At 42.9% G+C, this 22,697-nt stretch overlaps 1 protein-coding gene across 2 annotated transcripts; it reads right to left on the bottom strand.

Annotated features, from left to right (window-relative positions):
• Positions 1 to 869: 869 nt before the first annotated feature.
• Positions 870 to 21,092, bottom strand: CSRNP1 (cysteine and serine rich nuclear protein 1). Of its 2 annotated transcripts, none has more exons than XM_075922854.1 (5): positions 20,670 to 21,092; positions 11,193 to 11,391; positions 8,187 to 8,446; positions 6,929 to 7,225; positions 870 to 4,935 (listed from the first exon to the last, which is right to left on the bottom strand). In XM_075922854.1, exons 2-5 carry the CDS (start codon positions 11,365 to 11,367, stop codon positions 3,925 to 3,927), a joined length of 1,743 nt encoding a protein of 580 aa, XP_075778969.1. In that variant the 5' UTR covers positions 11,368 to 11,391; positions 20,670 to 21,092; the 3' UTR covers positions 870 to 3,924. The 2 variants fall into 2 exon arrangements, with proteins under 2 accessions (XP_075778969.1, XP_075778968.1); XM_075922853.1 differs by lacking the exon at positions 20,670 to 21,092 and adding an exon at positions 12,997 to 19,532.
• Between the last annotated feature and the right edge of the window lie 1,605 nt (positions 21,093 to 22,697).

The following is a 22,697-nucleotide window of genomic DNA, read 5'->3' as shown; positions in this document are numbered from 1 at the left end:
TCGACATATTTCCTGTTAAAACTACAAACTGCCTGGTCTCCACTAGGATTTTACTTTGTTACCATATTTGTGAACGTCAGTTAAGAATGTTTTCCCCTAGGCTATGTCTAGACTGCAAGCCTCTTTCGAAAGAGGCTCTTTCGAAAGATACTTTCGAAAGAGCCTCTTTCGAAAGAGAGCGTTTAGACTGCACGTTGAACTTTCGAAAAAGCGGCTTGAGTCTGGATGCTCTCTTTCGAAGAAGCCCTATTTACATTGAAGAACGCCTTCTTTCGAAAGAGGAACTTTCGAAAGAAGGCGTTCTTCCTCGTGAAATGAGGTTTACCGCCATCGAAAGAAAAGCCGCGTTCTTTCGATTTAATTTCGAAAGAACGCGGCTTGAGTCTGGACGCAGGGGAAATTTTTTCGGAAAAAGGCTACTTTTCCCGAAAAAAACCCTGAGTCTGGACACAGCCCCTGTGACAGTGTACCCTTATTAACACAAGAGTGTGAAGAAGGCTAGTTAGTATTTATACACTCATCAAAAGGACCTGCCATTATTGGCAAAGGTTTATCTAATTTTGGACTGTTTTCAGAAAGTTCAGGGGGTAGCCAAGTTAGTCTGCACAGGATAAACTTAAAAAACAACAAATGGTCTGGTAGCACTTTATAGACTAACGAAGTGCTACATGTTTTGTTAGTCTATAAAGTGTTACCAGACCATTTGTTGTTTTTTATGTTTTATGAAAGGTCAGAGATACTGAAAGTCCAGGTATTGCAGCTTGGTAGTTTTAACTCATTCTCATTAAAACGTTTGTGAGCTAACTCACTTCAGCACACACTTGTATTGAAAGAGCCAAGAAAGAAAACAAAACAAAGGCACTACCATATTCAAACAAAATTGTTTTATTGAGAGTGTAAATGGAAATTTCTTCATATTGCTTTGATGAAATGACAGACAGCAGCTGTAGACAAATGCGCTTTTTTAACAAATGAAAATGGATAAGGTAAAAATAAAGCTTTTTTTTTTTACTTGTACCTTTAAGCAACATAATCACAATATATACACAAAGAAAGCTAAAATAAAGCTATGCTGAAACCAAAGCGTTTCAATCAATACATTATCTAATTACAGATTGTGTCAATAAATACCCAGTTTTTAAACTGTTTAACAGGCAACTTTTTACACAGATACGGAGAGGGAAAAATATATATATTTACAGTTCAGTGCCCTGAAAAAAGAAAAAAATGATTTTTTTGGCACCAACACAAATAAAATGAATAAATTATAGAAAAAAAAACCCATGAAGGCAGGAATCTTTATCCCCATCATTCACTTTTAAAATGATATATATGCAGAGAAACCTAGGAATGTTCTGAAACATAATCTTGCATTAGTGCCAATAAATACAGAATGGTATCAGACACTTTTTGTCAGTATTTTTGATGCCATCTGAATAGAAACTACCACCAATTAGATAGCTATGTGGTTTTTTCAGAACAAAGAAAAATGATTGAAATCTCTATCTGCCAATAGTTCACCAACAATGGCTCTACTGCATGGCAGCCAAGTCCTATCCAGCAATACTTGCTAGGTAAGACTTGTATGCAAGTGTACCATTGCTCTGCACAGCACAGTGCAGGGTCCTTAGTAAGGGTTCCAGTGTGGAAGGAATTCCGGGGCTCAGTCAGGATAGCTGGGACTCCAGGGGTGAGATGCAGGGTGTCCTAGAGAGGCAAGTGGAGTCTGAGGAAGTTAAATCAGACAGCACCAATGGACTCCCGAGCAACGCAACCTGCAACTTTACTGAAATCCAGCTGTTTAGTCACAGCTGCAAAGGGTCACAGTACAATTTGTTATAATCATGGCCAGCTCAGTACAAGAGAAAAATCTACAATCAGCAAAATAGTTCTTCCGGATTGAGAATTTCCTAATGGCTGGTAGTTGTGAACAACTTTGTCATGCATATTAGAATGTCAAATAATCATTTATGAACTAGAAGGTAAAAACCATGGTGATTTCCATAGTCTGCTCTATTTACGGTTCAGCCAATGGAAGCGTTTTGCCTAACTATTCATATGGGTTTTTAGTGTAGCCTAAAATCAGTCAAACGGATGCCATCTCTTCTTGCATGGGAGTCTGCATATGCTAGCCTGTTTGGCAAGGCAGATGCTGTGGGGTTACATTCAGAATATGGTGTTGCTACGTACACAACTTTTGTTTAAAATAGCTTGAGCTGGACATCTCATTTTATGTACACCAGGCTTTAAAAAGAAAAATGTATTCCCTAGCCTCATTTGGCTATTGCTCAAGTACAGGTATGACTGCATCACATACAAGAATTTAATCTTTTAAACTTACTTCTAAAGCTGGTAGATTTATACCATGATATTGGGATATACAAATTAGACCAACATACATTAGTACTGCTGGCATAGGCACTTAGTGTACTACTAAAATACAGATTATGTCCAATTATATTTAATGGCCAATGACCTATTTTCAGACTGATTTAAACACATATACCTAAGAAGGACTTTAATACCCTTTAAAATGATCGTTAGATTTATTTTTTTTTTTAAAAAGATGCTCCAAATTATTCAGCTTTACTTTTTTATTTTACGTTTTTTTAAAATATATAAAAGCAATAAATAATCCAACACCTTCATTTTCATCTAATTTTACTTGTATCAATGTATCTATAAAACACATATAAATAGTCTGGCCCAGTATGTTTCACAATTGGTTAGACTCTTGACACTTCAGTGTACTAAGGAGCACTTAAATCAACAGCATGAGCAATGTTGCTCTAATTTGCTTTGCTCTCATCAAGTTCTACAGGCTGGAAAGGTCTCCCTCACTACATCTGTGGCGGCTAATGGTTCCTCTGCATATTCAGGCACCATAATAGATCACCAAAGATCTTATGGCCAAATCCTTAGGAAATTCAATAAAATTATAAAATAATTTATGAAAAAAAGTTTTCTTTTAAATATAGTTAGTTCGTATTATTTCTTGAATAGTTTAGGGAGGTTGTTTTCCATAGCAGAATTATGGATAACGCATACCATTGTATAATCCCGTCCATGAAAGGATTTTTAGCTACCATAAGGATGTTTTTAATTATGAAAAAAACCCAACCCCCTCTCACAAACTTCACCTGGCTTAGGTTCTTTTACAAATGTTATACAAAGACAGAAAAGGTCTGACAATCTGTAAAGTTAACACCTTTCCGTCTCTTTTAAAAAAAACAGTGTTGTCGTCTTTAGGGTCTGTGCTTCTAAAGACTTTATTGCACTTCCAGGTCATTAATAAACCACAGTGCTATTAATGTACTAAAAGGTAAAAAATAAATAAATACAGATATATTATGTAAAAAATATGATTGTACACATAATACATCTGAGGTATTACCAATTTAAATAAGATTTCGTGATAGTTCAAGCTTCGGTGGCTATTTAAATTCTGGAATTTGCAATAAATAGATGAAAAATGATTATAGATATAGTGTATGGATTTTTTCTGTAAACCTCTTCAGATTTAAACATAAGAGCATGTCAGGCTCACTCTTATGCAAATCATTTTTCACAATAAATATGGATTCAAAAGATGTTTTAAAAAGTGTCTGCAACATGGAATAGTTTCTAGAAGGGGCTGTTGCGTATGACTGGCAATGTTAACAAGGAGTATTTCTTAATAGGTCTTTTTGTACAAAACACAGGTAAATTCGTACTTGAAAGTCTTCTATTTTTTCCAAATTATGAAAGCTTATAAATTTTCCACAAACAGCAAGGGAACTGATTGTAGCTGCAGTATTTCAAAGTGTCCATGTCCTATAAAGACCAAAAATAATTTGTCTGCTTAGAAAGCTTTTTGTAGTATTTTCTCCTTCAGTGAAAGCTTGCTCAGTACTTCAGTTTTCAGTTTTCCTTTTCTTTTCTTTTTTAAACTTTCACTGTTTCCATTAGTGATGACTTAATAGCATCTTCTAAAAGCTGATTGTCTGTGAAAGGGACGGGGGTTTCTGGGACAGATTCAGACAAGCCGATTAGAGACTCCAGGAAACAGGTGCTCTGGTCTCCTGCCTGGGGAAAGCCAGGAAAATTAGGCAACTGAAACTGTAATGCTGAAAAATTATCCAGGTTCTCATATTCCTTTAGGGAGTTATAAAGAGGTCCCAAATTATAATCAGAAAATGACTGAAAAAGATCCAAAGAGTCAGAGGAAAGGCTGAGATCTGTGTAGCTCTTTGAGCACTGCTCTGTTGAAGATGACATGCAGCAAGAAAGCCCCTCACAGTGCGAATCAGCAGTTTCATCTAGAAAACAACCAGCGTCCTGATTGGCATTTTCATCTAGGCATTCAGAGATGTTGGACAAATGGCCGGAGTAGTTTACAGTGCTGAATTTTTCAGCCACTGTACCACACTGGTCTTCAATGTTTGCACTGAAGAAGTCAGCAGGATGGAAACAGCTCAAGTTATCTTGGCAATTATTACTGTTGTCTTCGATGTCAGAGTCGTTAAAATGGAGTATTCTTGCCAGGCCATCATCATCAATGTCAGACTGAGACTTGTCTGACGGGACATTCTCGTACTGTTCTTCCGAATCCTCGCTCTGAATGGATGAAATTGAAGAGTCTGTCATATCACTGCTACAGCTGTTCTCCCCCACAGTCTCCAGATCCATGTTGAACTGAAATGCTGGAGTCAGTGGGACGGCTCTTTCCTCAAACACATTTTTCCCGGATGAACACCCAAATTGATGGAGTCTGTCCCGGAACGATGATTCGGGTTCTACATTCCTATCACTGCTCTGCTGGTTCTTTTCCAGTTCCAATTTCATGATGGTGTGGATGAAGTGAGTTTGCACTCTAGCCTGGTTGAATTCTATTCTCCCTTCCGTGTTTCCACAGCCATCTTTAGTGCAGCCACAAGGGAACGAAGTGTGATCCATCTGCCATGGAGCAAAGAAGACACAATGTTAGATGTCTGAGACTCTACTGATGCCTAGCTGCTTTTAGGCACAGAGCCCATAAACCCCAGGATAAGGTGAAAGAAAAGTGACTCCAAGTTGTGAGGAAAATGCAAAACTACAGTATGGTAAGATCTATATAGTAGAAACTGCCTCTATTCAATGATGCTGAGAACGCATCTTCACACCACAGCACACCAGCTAGCAGGTAAAAAAAAACCAAATACTCTTTAGAAGAAGAATGGTGGAGATGAAAAGGTCTAATGGGTAAAGCATATTCCTTTTCAAAGGAAGTGAGAGTGGAAGATGTTGAACAAATAATATAAAGAGCTATGTACTGACTATCATATGCACACATAACATGCGCTATCACGGTAGTCACTTGGGACTGATCTAAAGACCCCACTGGTATTAAGCAGAGCTTCTACCATTTGCACTAAAGCATTAACTGCCATAACTGTCACCTTGGTAAATTCATCCTCAGAGGACCAACCACTAGAGAGGGATTAGGGATGTGAGCAACTTGTCGACTACCCAATAAGTCTAGGCTTATTGGGTAGTCGAGTCATTACTCAACTAGCTGCTTCCACCCCACCTTGCTGCCTCTGTACCAGAGGCAGCAAGCGGGGGAGCAGGAGCCAGTGCTGGGGAGAGCTGGTTTAAAAGCTGGTTCTCCCTAGCACCATGTATGCGGTGGCGGGAGAAGGGGGGGGAGGGAGAGGGGAGAGGCAGAGGTGCAATGGAGGAAACTGTTTGAGTGGAGACTGAAACAGTTCCCACTCACACCGGATCCTGACTGCTACGCCTCTGCCTTTTAAATGTAGTAAGATCTGTGGGCACAGCAGCGGGGATAGCGAGAACCTCCCCCCATCCCCATGGACTAATCTGATTAATCGAAATTTAACATCCCTAAAAGGAATGTGTAAAATGTGCTGTAAATTAGGCTGCACACACTCCACGTACATCCATCCCCACAGCCATGGAATACATCTTGCAAAATATATGTTAATGGGCAAGCACCAACAAGGAAAAACTGAACACAAATTCCTAAATGGAATGACGTCAAAATGGTGATACAGGCCAACTCAAATCTGATTTTACCTCCTCTCTTGGGGGGGGTGCTTTAAAATAGAGGAAGATTCTGAAGATTGTGAGAAGCTTCCTACTACATCATATGCTGCAGACTATCAGCCCCCTTTGATCCCTCTTCAGAACTGGGCTATAAACTAAGAAAAGCCAGGAAATCCAAAGGGACACAATCAAGCCCTAACGTGTGACCTAAAAGCATTGTTGGTATGTGCCTCCGATGCAGCCCTGTGCTCCACCTGGTAGTTCAGTTCTGGCAACCCAATAGATCGTTAAATATGCATCAGTCCTGCTTTAAGTGTGGGAGACCAGCTTCTCACACAGGGTGGATTTGTGAAAACATGCATAAGGGCATTGGGGTGTGCACATGACTGCAAAAAATAAAAAATGCAGCACCCATTAGGCATTCCATGGTGTGGACCTGTCCAGCAGAAATCGTCGAACTTTATCTCTACTGCAACTCTCATTTACTGTAGGATCTTGAGAGGAGTAAGAAGGGGCTAATTTTCACTGTTCTGACATACAGGCAACAAAAATATGTACACATATGCCATTTTAAAGGCAGGTGGCCAGAGCTCAGCAGCGTCTCTTTGACAGGACACATTTTTTAAATGCAAGTTAGAATTCGAGCATTTTACAATCTGGCTTGCTAGCAAGGGAACCTCATTTATATACTGGGGCTTGCTTAGAACTAGCTAACTTTCCCCATCTGCCTTTTCTTTCGGCTTGTGTCAAGCCTGCAGACGTGGCTGTGAACATAGTTCCAATCTGTGCAAGGATCTTTCTGATATTAAGTTTCATCCTGGTCTGAGCTCTAGCCTCACTCATACATCCCTAATGGATGCAATGCACAACATGCAGCTCGGACAGCAGAGCGAGCGGCACGTACCTGACATTTAATGCCTGCTAAGCTACAGCTGCAGGTCTCTGGATCGCAGAACTCCTGGCAGTCACAGCCGCAGTCTTCGCGGGACAGGCGGATGTTGTGCAGCTCCCGTTTCTCCTCTCTGTCGATCTTCTTCACTCCCAAGGCTTTGAGGAGAGCGCGTCTCTTTTTGGCAGGGTAAGGCTGGAGGAAGAAGCCGTCCTCCAATTCCACATTGCTCACATCCACATCATCGTCGGATATGTCCTCAGTAGTGAGCTGGTTGGCCTCCTCAGACTCTGCTGTGCTGTTCACAGTCAGCTGCACCCAAAGAATAGACGAAGACAAAGTCAGTGTGCCGCATACGCTACAGAAACCAACAGGCAGCTATACCGGAAAACATACACTTAGAACTGAGCCATGATAACAAATACCCCCCCACCCACTATTACTGCACCTTGGCCTTTCCCAAATGGGTATCTGCCAAGTGCCTGGGGAAGGGGTGAAGAGATGGCTGTGAGGAAGAACCAGAGTAAAGGGGCCTAAAACTTGTGGCCATTAAGACGCAGAAGGGCAGAAATTAAAGGGAAGGGACAGGTCTAGTTCTGCTTCTAAGTCTACACTGCACCTCTCTTGCGCAAAAGCCTATGCAAATGAAGTGTGGATTAGCATATTGCCGCTCTTCATTTGCATAATTAATGAGGGGCAGTTTTTTCGTAAGAAGCTTTTGCACAAAAAGGAGCTGTGTAGATGGCTCCCTTTTTGTGCAACCCCCCCCCCCTCTTGCACAAGAGCCATTCTTCCTGAAAGTGAGGCTAAAACAGCCAATTTATTATGCAAATGAAGTGCAGCAATATGCTAATCCGCACTTCATTTGCATAGGCTTTTGTGCAAGAAAGGTGCAGTGTAGACGTAGCTGCAAATGCAGCAGACTTTTAGGTGGTGAGGTAAGACACTAGTAAACTGCTCAAGCGGGAAGAGGAACATTTTGAGCAAGGACATCAGGGCAAACATTTATTCTTCTCAAGAAAGATGTGAGGCGGCCACTGAGCACACAAGGATAAAGTCTCCTCTAAAGACTTGGTAAGTTATTAAATTCATGGAATTCAGTTTCTTTGCCTCTGGAGGAAGGAGTGCTCCACCTGAACACCGGCTTCTAGGGATCTGGGTATGTCCAAACGGATACTTAGACCTCTGAGGGGCCCCTAATGGTAAATTGGCCAAAAGCTACTCATAAAGACTTGTATCAGTGAATGATAAACAATCCCGTGTTATCACTCACTTTCCATTTCAATGCCTCCAATTTCTCCTCTTTTAACCGCTCTTTGAGTTTCTCCCGCCGGACAGTCTCCTGTTCCTTTGAAAATTCTGCCAGTGTGAACTGCCTGCACACACTGTGCTTGCTCATCATTCCCAGGGTGCAACCGCCACGGCTGGGCACGCTGGTGAACCCTTGGCAGCGTGGAAAGTAAAACACAGTGACCTGATCGAACTCCACATTGTTCTTCTTTAGCCGCTTGGTTTTCTTCAGGATGGATGTGGCTAGAAAAGGCAGAAATGAAAAAAAGACACGAGGTCAACATGGCTCTCCAGCTAACAGATGCACATTAATGTGAATAGCTGCAAAAAGAGTACAAGACTTCCAGGGAGTCTACATAAATCAACAAGTTAGCATTAGGTCAGCGTATCAGTAGACAGGCTCTGAAGTGCAGTAAAACTCATTTCAAGGCATGTGACGCTGGTGCAAGAAACTGCAGCCAATAATATTTCTGCAAGCAAGGACGACTGAATATGCTTTCTAAGAAACAATTGTTTTTCTCTTCTTCACACCGATTTCCTCACGGACATTTAACAGTTACTTATTATTCACAAAACAGTGTGTGAGAGTGTGCATGAGTGTGTGTGAGAGAGATTTTAAACACCTCAGTGTCTTCTCTGTATGTTGTTAGCATCATGGCTTTTACGGAACCTTGTGTTTGCTCTTCAGTTTCTATTTTGCTGACCCCCAAATGGGTTGGTTGCTTCAGCTAATATGGGAGAGCACAAGATTATCAACAGCTGCTTTTATGGCACTTCCTTTAACATCCACTGGGAGGAACTATGAATCTGCAGTTTATTCTCAGGAGACTAATTTGAGAACAGCTGCAAAGATGTTAATCTTTATACAGGTGATCCCAGTATAAACATTGTTAATACAACACGGTAGTTTATCTTAAACAGCTATGCCATGCTTTATGTATTTAGAAAGTTTAAAATGTAATCTCTCCAAAGATACTTAACTCTACATTGTCTCATGTGACTATAAATGTAACAGATTGGATTTTCTAGCCTACAGTAGTAATTCCAGAATCACTCTGTTATGGAATGCAAAATTGTGGCAATATTGGTTTAAGGAACTATTTTTCCTGCAACATGAACATATTAGGGAGAAGAGGCAGCAAAAGACAAGCTTAGCTTGTTTGCCCACAATCTCTGCTAATTCTCACAGAAAATGGATGAAATCTGAGTCAGCATAAAGGTAATCAAATCTGAGAGCTCAAACCATGGACAACTATTTAAACAGACCTCACATGGCAAATGGGAAGACTCCAGTTATTGGGAGGACATATCTTCCCAATGACAATGGCCTCCAGTCCCATCTTACCCTCTTAGCTAAAACAGCAGTTTAAAAACTTGCCTTGCCTGTCCATGAAAAGTTGCGCCTGTTTAACTGAATTTATTCTACATCAGTCTAGCTATATCGTGCAATTCCCTAGTGCACACAGACTGGTGTAGCTTTGTTCACACTGGTCTAGCTTAAATCAGTTGTTTATTGAATCTTACTATGTATGCACACTGAGTAAGGTAATAAATATCCTGCACGAGCTTAGAATCTAACTACATGAAAGAGAAGAATGATCATCCACATTTTACAGATGAGAAACTGAGGCTCCGAAAAATCCAGAGACATGAGCTCACATCTCTGGATTCCAAAGCTGAGCCTGAACCATGTCCTTCCTCTCCTTACCAGAACTACTGTGGACAGTGAATTGCAGTCACCAGCTGCAAACACAAAAGGATGTTTCCAAAGCTGGGGTAGCATCAGCTGCCCCTGAAACTTAAGAGAAATGCTGTACTGGATTTAGTCATGTCCACTTTTAAAAGTAAGCTTCATTTACCATCAACCATTACTTAGTTGAGTCTAAAGAGTATTGGTGCAGCTATGTTAGCAGCTTTGATTTAATCAATCAGCAAAGCTTTCGAGATCTCACAGGAGTCACTGTCATCATTTTAATGACATCTTTCCACTGGGCACAGCATTTTTCTGTAGTCTTGGCTTCAGCATTTAACACTGCTTTACCAGAACACCCTGCCTGCAAAAAAACGAGTATATTTTATCTTGCTCCCCGCAAAAATGCTTCTCTCTTTCCTGACACTTTTCAATTGAGCGAGAGTGTACAGAAAGTTCATTGTTATTTCACAAAACCCAGAAGACAAAAAAGAATGAAGTTCTTTATTATTAAAAGACTTCTAATGCCTTTTCAGACCAGTGCATGTTTGTATATGTCTGCTAAGTGGACCTTAACTGCAAGATACTTTCGGTGCTCGAGTATAATTTATTTGGTAAAGCTATTTCCCTTAGCTGAACAATGTATGCACTGAAATTTTTGGATGACAAGTGAGGGAAGTTCCTATGTGTTTCCCAGATGAACCCAAATTGGTAGTAGCTACTTGGAAAACAAATTAGCATTTATCTGTTCCAGCAATGGTGTCAATGTCAAATGTATCACCTTATTTGGCAAGTTATCTGGTTTGCTTATGAAACAGTTCTGAAATGGTTTATATTAACTAATTAAGTTACTGGTTAATCATTTCTATCTACTCTTTTTTTAAATGGGCACCTATAACTAACATTTATGCCCCCTAGTTGACCATTTAGATACCTGAAGTTAGATTTAGGTACTTATCAGGCTACTTTCTCCACATATTATGGCATCTATGTAAAGTTATAAATTTGTTACAAATTAGCGGAGAAAACAGCTGAAGAAAACTATCCTTAAAATATAGGCTAAGTAAATATTTATATTTATAAAATTATATGCACTAGACTTCATAGACTCATTCCATAGTTTCCAATGAATGAGTCTTAGCGTCTGCTAAGATCCTGGGAGCGACTGTAATAACCATCCACAGTGTCATTACCATGATTTAAAAGTCTGTTTGCAGAGTCTTTGGATGTATGTAGGCTCCATAAGATAACAGGCCCACCATCTAGACATAACAATGTAGATTGTCATGGGATACTTACGAGTGAAACTGGAGGTTAAGGCAGTACTGGGCTTGCTGTCTCCTCGGGAGTTTTCCTCCTCCGATTCCCAGCCTGATGAGGCCGAAGAAGAGGAGAAAGGGGAGCAGGAGGAAGAGGAACAGTAGGTGGCATCATCCTCCAGTTCATCATACTTTCTTTTCAATACCCCGCTCATGTTTATTCGGTATTTTTCATATAACTGAAAAATAAGAGAGAGGAAAAATAAAACATGGGTGACAATAGATGTTCTTCACTGGGGTGAAATTTGATCCTGCCGAGAACCACTTAAGCTTTATTTTGAGGGCTTCATTGGAATTTCAGCAGCTTCTGTGCCTGTTCACCTCACGGTTTCAGTTCCTACATCAACTCATTCCCATCCATGAAAGCTGCTCCCTAATTTCTACCATAATATAACTGGTTACTGCTTAAACTGCTATTGTTTTCAAACATCCCCAAATCTCTCCTACTTTCTGTGGTTCACATTTTTTACCTAATTCACTGTAACTTCAAACCTTATTCCTGGTAACTCAACTGAATTTCTTTCCACCCATATTAAGACTGTACAAAGTAGCAGGTTACTTACTGCACACACACGAAAGGACAACAGATCTTCCACACAGTCATTCCATCAACCGAAATGTTAATAAACAATAAGTATTACATTCTGCATACTAATCTTTTATGTTAACTCATTGCCTAAATCACTTACTATGCAGTTACAGCTTGTTTCTTGCTAATTACAAAAAGAAGCCAGTTTGTTGAGAACAATCAGCCGGCATGATTTACTTGCTTCAGTCCCCTGGGGACTTATTAAATGAAGCACTGAAATACAAATATATCAAATGCAAGAAACAACCCTTCCTCTCCGTTTCTTTCGATTCAGCCCCACTGTTCACTAAACCAGGGTTTTATTTTGTGTTATATATCAGACACAATACCAATTAAAAGCAATAGAGCTAATTAAAAACAAAGTAGTTCTGCACTTGTCTGGATTTCTAAATGCTGTTCATTTCTTTTTCCAACATTCAAGCCACCAAATAACTTCACGTTTAATCCTTTAGCATCTTTGGAATAAGAATTTCCTGCAGCAAAAAGACACTATACTTTGCATATAATATGCCAACTGAATCACAGCATTTACTCTACAGCTTAGAGTCCATAGGGTCAGAGCACTCATGGGGAGAATTCTGTTTGGACCAATGACCTACAAAACCCTAGATATCCCTCTATTTTTATAGAAAACATCACTGGTCTATTTAGGTTTGAAGTGGGTGAGCACATAACCAGACACCACGACAAGATTATTACTGGAAGAATGACTCACTAGGATTCAAACCAGTGCACTTGTATATTTATCAGCAACAAACATGTGAGACTAGAAATGATGACTGACCCTACAACTAGAGTTCAGAAACATCCTTTGGCAGGGGAGTAGATGCAATTTATGAGAATCACCCACCCTCTTAGGGAGGGAGGGATGATGCAGTGGCTTCAGTCACTAGCATGATACAAGTAGTGCTGCTTCTTAGTAAGCAATTTTAGCCATCTAAGAAACTAAGAGGCTATTATCAGAAAGTGTCGCTAAATGCTATGAATAGAACTTGATCCAAAGTCCACACAGTCAAACACAACTGACATGGGAAATAAAACAAGCAGAAGAGTGCTGCTCCCTTCTCTTAGCCATATGCCTTACAAAAAAAGTCTACAATTACAATATAAAAAGTCACATATTAAGAACCATTAGAAAACATTCAGTAAATGAAGCATGGCTCTGGCCACTAACAGTTATCATGCTGCTTATTACCAAGTTATATGGAATTTCTTGAACTGTACAGAATTCACGGATCTCACAGGATTGGTCCATTTAATTCTAAAAAAAATACAAAGGTATCCTTCAATGCGACACTAAATCAGAAAGCAAGGATGTCTCAGATACTTATTAGAAACAGGCTTGAAATCCTACAAAGTCCAGTGTTATGCTTGACAGCCAGAATGACTCTTTCTCCCTCCCCCAGTACATCAAGGTTAGACTTTGCTTTTAGCACAAATGTGTTCTTTGTGACCATAATTGTATTACCACCTCTCTCCTTTGCATGTCTACATATGTTAATTCTTCTTTAAAAGCTCCGCCAAGTGCCATTCAAAAATGCATATTTCAAAACCTTCTAAGGATGGGATTTTAACATTTCAATAGCACTGCATAATACTACTTAGCCTGTTTATACAGCTCCTTATATCTTCAAAGTTCTGTACAAGTGCTAATTAATTATGTTGACAAACAGCTTTCCATTAAACAATAGTCTCTAAAAGGTTAAAAACTGCTGGCTGTAATAGCCCTTTGGTTATAAGAAAGTTAATCATTTACTGCAGCATGGCAGTGTTGGGGCTTCAAGGCCCTAGAACTTTCTAATCTGAAGTTGGGTTTAATAAAGATCATTTTTAAACAGTATTTTTTATTAAAAAAGTAACTGTTTCCCCAGGCTCTTTTTATACCCCTTGTTGACAGCTCTAACATGACAAGGAGACAGAACTAACATTGCAGGTGGTTTTGCCACAGTTGGTTTTTTGGCCTTAATCCAAAACAGATGGGGAGGTGGTGGACTTGGATATCTTCCATCAGTAACTCCACATGTACTACCTGACACCTGGCTTAACCCTTTTGCTGCTTTCCATTTATCTCACCAATACTATATTGTTCAGCAAGCGCTCCCAACCGACCAAGTCACCAAAAAGAAAGCTTAGTTGTTAGTATAAGTTCATGCTGTGCTGTGTGCTTTCTCCCCGATTTCTCAAAATGAATGTGAACTGGGTTGCTTACACACACACCCATCCCACCCCGGCTGCCCATCTTCTCAGTATGGGGTTTGAAACAAGTTCTGTGCAGAAGTCTGAGGTTTTATTTAGCTCAGTTTTTACTAGTCTGTTTCAGTTAGATAGTTGAAAATTAGGAGTGACTGAGATAATGCCCAATGATTCCTGCTTTAGTGTTTGTTAATCCCCACCCCCCATCTATTTCAGAGCACAGGGAGGAAAGTAGCGTATGTGTGGGAATTAGCGGTGTGGAACTGCTGCATCCTCAGGCTTCCGGCCTAGTACCCAGGGTCCTGGCTGCCCCGCTGTGTGCCATGGACTCTGCTGCTGGCCTCATGCCAAGGAACCCAGCTGCCGCCCTGCATTTCAGTGGGCTCTGCTGCTGCCTCTGAGCCTGCTGGCCCTGCACACCAGGTTGATCTGCTTCGAGCCTGCGCACTGGGGACTGCTGACTGCCCCGTGCCCCGCCTTTGTTAACAGTCTTAGCTGAGGGAGGAGGACAGATGTAAAGGGGAGGTATCAGCACCCCACTCTTACGTCACTGTCACCTTCCACCCCAATATGCTGACTTTCAGCTACATCATTTGCAAGAGATCACACATTTTAACAAACAGGGATGAGAGTAACCCTCTTTTTGCTTGTACCATCGGAGCCAGTCTAATGGCTACTCTGACAGATGCCAAGCAGCAAACAGGGAAACTTGCAGAACCACCAAGGTCACACTACAAATCTAAAGATAAATAACAGAGAAATAAACACAGACTATGTCAGGCTGGCTTACAGCAAAACCCTTTACCCTCAAAACCATGTAAACTACCACTTTGGAAGTGTATTACGTTTGAAATTTGTGAACACAGGCCACTTGTACTGAAATCAGCAACCACCATCTTCCAACCTGGCCTAACAGCCAAATTCTGACTCCAAATTCTGGATTCTCTTCCATCTTTCTGATTGCTTAGTCACTAATTTGTGCCTCAAGAGAGATATCTAGCACTTTGGGGTATGGATAAGCTACTACTGCGCATTAAAGAGAACCGAGACCATAAAGGTTTCACTTGCAGGCAAAAAGCTGGCACATTAGAAATACTGAAAATGAAGGCTACAACAATGCTACCACAACAACACATCTGTTACCAATGTGAAAATTAATAGTGAACATAGAAACTCATGAATAAGGCGACACACTGGTCTGTTTATAAAGACCCAGCAAATCATGTCACAAATAAACAGGACTATCTTAATGATAGCTGGACTGGTGCAAAAAAACATGATCAAGATAGGTTATAATTTGGGATTACCATAGACATGCTCACAATGCATTAGATACTTTCCCCAAGAGTGGAAAGAAGGAAAAATGTTTCCCCTTTTCTTCATAAGAAGGAATTGAGCTAACCCACAACAGCCAAGTTATTTCAAATATTTTATTGCAGTCAGTGCGTAAGTAGACATCATGCAAACACAATTCTTGATTAACGGGGAAAAGAGCTTTTACTGAAACTGCTCCGCCCCTTACCCAAGAACATTTTTCTCTTTTCTGTTTTTGATTTTAAGATGGAACATTTCCTAGGTAGAGTTTTCAAAAACTTTTCACAAACCATACATGTATGGTTCAATGTCTAGCTGCACCCAACAAAAAAGAAAAATCCTAAAGAATAAACATTGGAGGTAAAGCCAATCACTTTCCCACTTTTCTGTGACAGTTGAATTTGTCCCTGTGATCTGGACACTGTTGAAACTCTGATGTCTGGTATGCTATTGAATGCTCAGCCAATAAAACCTGACTGCCAATTTATCCCTCACGAGGCTATTTTAATTGCAGTATTCCACAATTCAAATGCCTATATAGGACATAAATACAGACTTAAGACTAAGCCACCAATCTGTACACAGCAACTTCTAAAAGAGTGCTCTTCTTGCACTCACAAAGTCTGCAAGTACCATATACAAGGAGTTCCCCCCTCCGCTGCTTTTTTATATAACCTGAAATAAAATAATCCCATCTCCCTTTGGTTGCCAAAAAAGACATTCTGTTCTTGGCTAAGACTCCTGACTCATCTATTTTACTGAAAACAGCTTTTTGAACAAGTACATAATGCGATGGATCAAACCCGCAGGAATTCCACTAGCACCGCAGCTCCCACTATCCTGGGAATACTTTCTAAAAAATATTTAGCCCAGATGTGCATTCCTCCCTCTCTCTCTTTTGGAACATCAAACTTGGGGCAGAGGATGGGGGTTGAATGTCTAGTGGGAGAAGAGGAATTGAAATGGCTAAGTCCTATTTCTGGCTCTCAGCAAGACACAGGGCCAAGCCCTAATACATTGGAATGCAAGGAATTCATGTTTTAACTATCCTACTCTTGGACTACATGTCAACAGTAAATATTTCAAGTAATTTAGATTTAAGAAGATTTGGCATTTATTTAGTCAAACAGAGAAAAAGCAACCAAAAACAATAGTGTTCCTGTAGTCTATTTATAACTAACTCCACAAGACATTATGTTTGGGTATGCAAGTTGCTGCTCTCTTGTTACAGAATATAAACTATTTACATTTTCACTTTGTACAACTGAATGGTTTGTAGGGTAATCATCTAAGTCTAACTGCTGACATGCCTTACACTTGCTGCAGGTTCAGCATTCAAAAGTACCAGGCTGGACATCCATGCTTATAAAGAGCATCAGAATCCACATCAGTCTGCAGTGACATTTTAAAGTTTGGTTTTATGGCTGCAGAGCCAATGCATGAAGGAATTCAAGATTTGTGCAAAAGTGAATTAAAGTGCAGCTCTATTCTGAAAAGCAACTTTGTAAAAATGTCAAGGATTGAAATATTTATTTTTCTGATAACGTTAAGATCAAATCTGTTCTCTTTACAAGTAAAAAAAACAACAGCTCTGCAAACCACCTGGCATCTAAGAGTCAAAGTGGGTTCCTTCTGGCTCATAGCTCAACAAGAATAAAGATCCTGCAACTGGAAATGAGTTAGCAATTCTGTTGATCCATGATGAGTCAGCTGCAGATCCAGCTCAGACCCCTAGAGCTATATGGTGGATCTGCATGTCTGACAAGAACAAATATTAGCTTTAAGAAACCACCATGTATTTTAATCAGGAAGGGCAGTGAATACACTCACAGAACAAGTCTGGAGTAAGACTTGATAGCACTCATTTACATGCCTCTGTTGACTGCAGGTGAGACTGATCTTGGTATTTTAGCATTAACAAAACCTGATGTAGAGCAGATCTTTTTAATTTAACCATCTGAATATTAGATATTTTAAAAAGAGGTGCTTTCACTGAAGCTTCCAGATTATTTAATAACCAGTACTCTATTGATATTGATTCACTAAGCATCCAGTCATTTAAAACTTTTAATTTTCTGGATATTAAGAGGTTTCCACAGCACTTCTGTTACATGCACTAGCCTTACAATATTCACCAGGTTTGATGTAGGCATTTTGCAGAAACGACCACAAAAAGAACCATCCTCATATAGAAAGAAAAGTGCAAGAAAAAAATGTAGTTCTCCTCCCAGTTTCTTGCTCAAGTATGGAGTGCAAAGCAAGGAGTAACCAAACCAGCCTCACTGACTGTATTCCAAGAAACACAGGCCTTGCTTTCCAGTTCAAACTAGATCATTTTAACCCAGCTGGGTCTAAGGTTTCATAACCTTACTCTGGGTAAAAATAGACTCTGCCTACCATGTAACAGCAAAAACTGAACTAGTCAGTGTGGCAGAATAAAAGCATGAATCGGTTTATAGATTGAGTTTATTCCTATGCCAAAATATTTTTCATAGGAAGAATTAAAGAAGTGCTTTCTTTAACCCTTTTAAAAAAAAACCAAGAATTAGGTGGCCCATTATTTCTTGCTGACAGCTGACCAGGGACATAAAAACCAGCAAAATACACAATAGATTATCTGATTTGGCTGCTAGAAATTAAGCTTCCAGGTCTACTTGACAGGGATCTTATTATAATAAATATGAAAATAGACTGTGCACTTTGTCTAGGAAAATCCTCTATTTGATTACCCCTTATGAATAATTCACAACAGGTTTCCATATTTGTCCTCCAGTAGGTACACACTGTACATTACCTTTTCTCCTATGAGTGTGCACACTTTTCATGCAATAAATTATTAAAAGACTTACCAGCAGGCACTGCTGTATGGTCTAATGAAACACACATTCACTAGACCCTAAAACAATCCTATAGAGTAGACCTTGATGGCTTCACTTAAATTTGCTTAGCAAAAGCTCCAGTTGTAAAATGTTAGATGACTTGATAGCTCAATGCAACAAATGACTACACATTTACATTTGTAGATGGCTATAATTTTTTTCTTGTGATTCCAATGTTTTTAATTTAATGTTTTAGTAGGACATCGTTACTATAGTGAAAAGTTATCATGCATATCAGCTATTTTCAAGACTAGATTGTATAATGTGTGTGTGACACACAATCTAAAGAACCCATCTGATTTGGGGAAAAAATGTACATTTATGAAACTTTACCAGTTATTTTCCCCAGTGAAAATAACTTTCTGAAAGAAATAATTTCAGTGAAAATAACTTTCTGAAAGAAAATAATTTTCTGAAAGAAATGCCAGATTGCTTACTTCATAAATTAAGACTAGAGCAATTGCTTTGGGAAGATGAAGTTGATTTGCATACTTTTCACAGAAAAAGTCACACGCAGTAGGGAAAGCACCTCTCTGCCTGATGTTTGGCCAGCAAGACAATGCAGCTGATCAATTTGTCTCTAAACCAGTAGGTGTTGCTGTGGCAATGGAAAAATGCTGTCAGTTTTGTAAATTTGGAAGATACAACGATAGTTCCCACATTTCTTCCAGTACCGAAAGAAAATGCAAACTGCAGCCTTTAAAAAGGAAGAGTACTCTGCTCTTTTTCTCAAGACAAAACTGAGCATCAACACAAAAATAAAAAGTTATTTTCTGCATTTACGTTTGTGGCATGAAACCAGTTTTGATGCATGAGCAGCATTAACAAATCCTTAAGGAATGTCATAAAATACATTTTTTCTCCTGCTGCCAAGTGAAATTACTAAAGCTATTTCAGACACTTCCTGGACAACTAGAAAAGGACACTACATCCAAAATCATCTTCTCTGCATGTCCACTGGGGAGGGCTCTGATGCAGAGTAAGTTTCGTTTCCTCGGTGGATAAAACAATGTTAAAGTGTCTTCCCGGCACGCCTGGGACCACAGAAGCAGGAAGAAAAGCAGGCATCAAATTCCTTAAAAGCAAAAGAAATCTCCTGCCTGGTCAATTTGCCCAGAGGGAATGTGCATTCCCCTCCCAGCAGATAGCCCAGCATGGAGCCAGAGATCATTATCTCTTCGGCCTGCGGGACCCGAGCTCCTTAATTAACTTCTTTTGAACCGTTTTGGCGCGTCTCACTCCGGGACACGCGGAGGGGACTCAATGTACCCACTGTGAACGGGTCTCAGCAGCAGGAGGAACATTTGCCAGCGGAGTGTGACTGGCCCTGGCGTTGCCCGGGGCTCACACCTGCGCCTATTACGCTCGGGCACTCACGTGTGGGGCCGGGCTGTGAATCTACCCCAGCAAGTCACCTGCCCCCGGCAGCAGGTAACGCCGGCCAAGTGCGCCCTCTCCAAGCGCGCCCCCCGCCCCGGCTGGGCAGGGGGCGCTCCCACGGGCCCCCAGGCGCTGCCGGCTGTGGGGGTTGCAAACCTGCCCCCGAGCCGCCACCAGGCACCCCACTGAGCCGGAGCCTGCTTCACGCCCCCTCCTCCCGGCGGCCAGGTCCAGCCCCGCGACTCAGCTTAGCTCCCTGTGCGCCCTGGGGCGCCCCCATCCGCTCTCAAGCCGGGTGCCTGCCTGCCCGCCCCCTCAGTCTCCAGGCTGTCTCCTGCCCCTTCCGCCCCCACGCGTCCGGGCGCCTCAGCTGCGCCCTCTCCCGTCGGGTCTCTGTTACTGCGCCCCCTCCGCATCTCCCCACCCCCTCCCGTCCAGGCGCCTCCGCTGCTGCGCCCCCCGGTTCCCTGCCCCCTTCAGTCCGTGGGAAGGGGTGTCTCTGCTACTGCCCCCCGTCTCCAGCCGGCCGCCTCCTCCCGTCCCGGGATCTCTGCGCTGAGCCCATTCCCGGCTCCCTGCCCCCTCCTGCCCGGGCGCCTCTGCTACTGCGCCCCCTTCCCTCCGGGGGTTTCTGCTACTGCGCCCCCTAACTCCCGCCCCCTCCGGGCGCTTCTGCGGCGCCCCCTCTCGTCCGCGGGCTTCTGCTACTGGGTCCCCTTCCTTACGGGGGTCTCTGCTGCTCCCCCCCCGCTCCCGGGGTCTCTACTGCTGTGCCCCCTCGCCGGCTGCCGCCCCCTCCAGTCCGGGCGCCTATGCTGACCCCCTCCCCCGCCGGATGCCGGTCCCCTACAGAGCGGGGGTCTCTCCTACGCCCCCTCCCCGCGCCGCCCCCTCTAGCGCGCTGTGCACCCCGCCCGCTCCGGCGCCTCTGCTCCCCCCCCTTTCCTCTCCCCAAGAACTGCAGCTGCGCGGGAGCCAGCCCGAGCCCCGGAGACCTTCCCCTTCCCGAAAGTCACCCCGACCCCCCAGCCTGGCCACCTAGCAGCCCCCTCCGGGCGCAGGCACCGGCCGCACCGAGAGCGCAGCAGCCGAAGGCACCTACCTGCGCCTGGGTTCCTCCGGGGGCGGCGAGCGATGGAGACCGAGGGGCACCCAGCGGAGCCGAGCAGGCGCCAGCAGTCCCGGCGGATCGGCTCCGGAGCTCGCAGGACTGACGGGAGCCCTCCGCTCAGCCTCGCATCGTCTAGACGAGCGGCTGCTGCTGTGTCTGGAGCTGCGGAAGGACTGGCTGTGCCTGGCTCGGCTCTGCGCGTCCCTCCTCCTCCGGGCTCAGCAGCGCTGCCCTTTTTCGTCAGTGGAAAACTCCTGGGCGCTGACGCAGGCGGTGACAAGGGAGCCGGAGCCAGAGACGGCGAGAGCCCTGCCTGCCTCCAGCCCACACTCCGCTTCCTGCCCCCCTCCCTCGGCGCAGCCCGGGAGCAGAACGAGTCCTGCCTCCCCTCTAGGAGAGAAATTACAAGGAGCAAGGGAAGGGGAGAGAATGAGTCAGTGTCTGGCTGGGAGAGGCCCCGACTGACAGCAAGGGCTCCTGTGCTCAGAGGGGCACGGCGCACACCTCACACCAATCAGGGGAAGGGGGGCAGGGCGCCAGACGCAGGACTCCTGGGTTCTAGCTAAGGTGCCCTTCCTGATTCATTGTGTGACCTTTGAGGTCATGGCACTGAACAGAGCCTTGGTTTACCCATCTGTGGAGAATATGTCCAGATGCTGGGTTCCCTTCTCTGTCGGTCCTTTGACCCGGGGCAGCTCATGGCGGCTCCGTGCCTCAGTTTCCCAGTCTGTCATAGGGGACAATGGCACCTGCCTGCCTTTGGAATAAAGGGTCCAAAGACCAATGTGGCTGAAATGGGTTAAGGGAGACCTGTGTATCTACCCCACTGAGTCCTCTGGGTGCCACAAGCAAACATTGATATATAGTATTTTACAAACAATAGACTGCAATATCTATGAAAGGCAGCCACTTGGGGGGTGGAAAGCAGCAGAGGACTGGCACATGAAAGAAAGGGCATCTTTAGCCCAGGGCAGTGGGAGAAGCAGCACTACTTACAGAGAATGCACTGGAATCTTTATTAACCTTTGGCCACATGCAGGACCTTGGTTCTGAAGGCCTCTCACACTGTATTTCGCTCCCATCATGAATGGGTGAGTTAAAGCAGCCCAGAGTTGAACCTTTGGTGCCAGTGAGATCAGGTATGTTCATTGCTTTGAAATAGCGCTGAGCTTGTTAAAGGATGACACATCGGGGTTACACTGTATATTAAAGAAGGGGGAGGGAGGAGGATGTCACCTTTTCCAGTGAAGCTTCTTTTTGCTTGAGATGTATTATATTTAGAGCAGTGGTTCCCAAACTTTTCAGCTTCATGCTCCCTTTTTGATTTTTGAGAAACCCTCACGCCCCCCACCCCCATAGCAGAAAAAAAGAGAGAGAGAGAGAGAAAAAGGAACTGACCGGGGCCGAAAAACAAAAATAGCAGCAAAACTTGGGGAGGGAGTTTATGGGGGGGTCTGGGTCTCCTCGCACCCCGCTGGAATTCCTTCTCTCCCCCCCAGAGAGGCACGCCCCCCCCCCAGTTTGAGAACCCATGATTTAGAGGGTTCGAAAAGACAAATGAACAAAGGGGTTTGTGCTGCTTCAAAGAGGAAATGACCTTGATAAAAAATCATGGGCTGGAGTGGACATGCCAGACTACTTTGTGGGATACCATTTAAATGTCAAGAGCTAGATGGGGGTGTGAATGCAATGACCACAGATACCTTGAGAATTGAGAGTGGGGGGAGGCCTGAGATTTGTAATAGTCAATTTTGAGTTGATGTGTATTGCCACATTGACATTGGTGCTGTGAGTACCTGATCTTGTTGGTGCCTTTCAGTTGGTTTGGATGGGATAGAGGCCCACAACTAACATCTGTTTATGTACAGACCAGATGTGAGTACTGGTTGGGCAAACTTAGCTCCAGCATTGCTTCGCTTCACCATTATGCCCAATACTTAACCCAGTCTGACAACTCCTAGAGGTAAGAATAGTTCTCTTCTCCCGGTGGACAGGGTCATGAGGGCAAATAGTTAATTA

The sequence above is a fragment of the Pelodiscus sinensis genome, chromosome 2, assembly GCF_049634645.1.
Source record: "Pelodiscus sinensis isolate JC-2024 chromosome 2, ASM4963464v1, whole genome shotgun sequence".
NCBI classification, from domain to species: domain Eukaryota; kingdom Metazoa; phylum Chordata; order Testudines; family Trionychidae; genus Pelodiscus; species Pelodiscus sinensis.
Note: the sequence above shows the minus strand (reverse complement) of the source record. Positions and strands in the feature narration are given on the sequence as shown.

Coding starts and splice junctions, on each gene's coding strand:
- CSRNP1 (XM_075922853.1), bottom strand. CDS start 13,056: ATGGACCAATCCTGTGAGATCCGTGAATTCTGTACAGTTCAAGAAATT. Junction 11,392..12,996: donor AAGAAATTCCATATAACTTG/GTAATAAGCAGC, acceptor CTTATTTTTCAG/TTATATGAAAAATACCGAAT. Junction 8,447..11,192: donor CTTAACCTCCAGTTTCACTC/GTAAGTATCCCA, acceptor TGCCTTTTCTAG/CCACATCCATCCTGAAGAAA.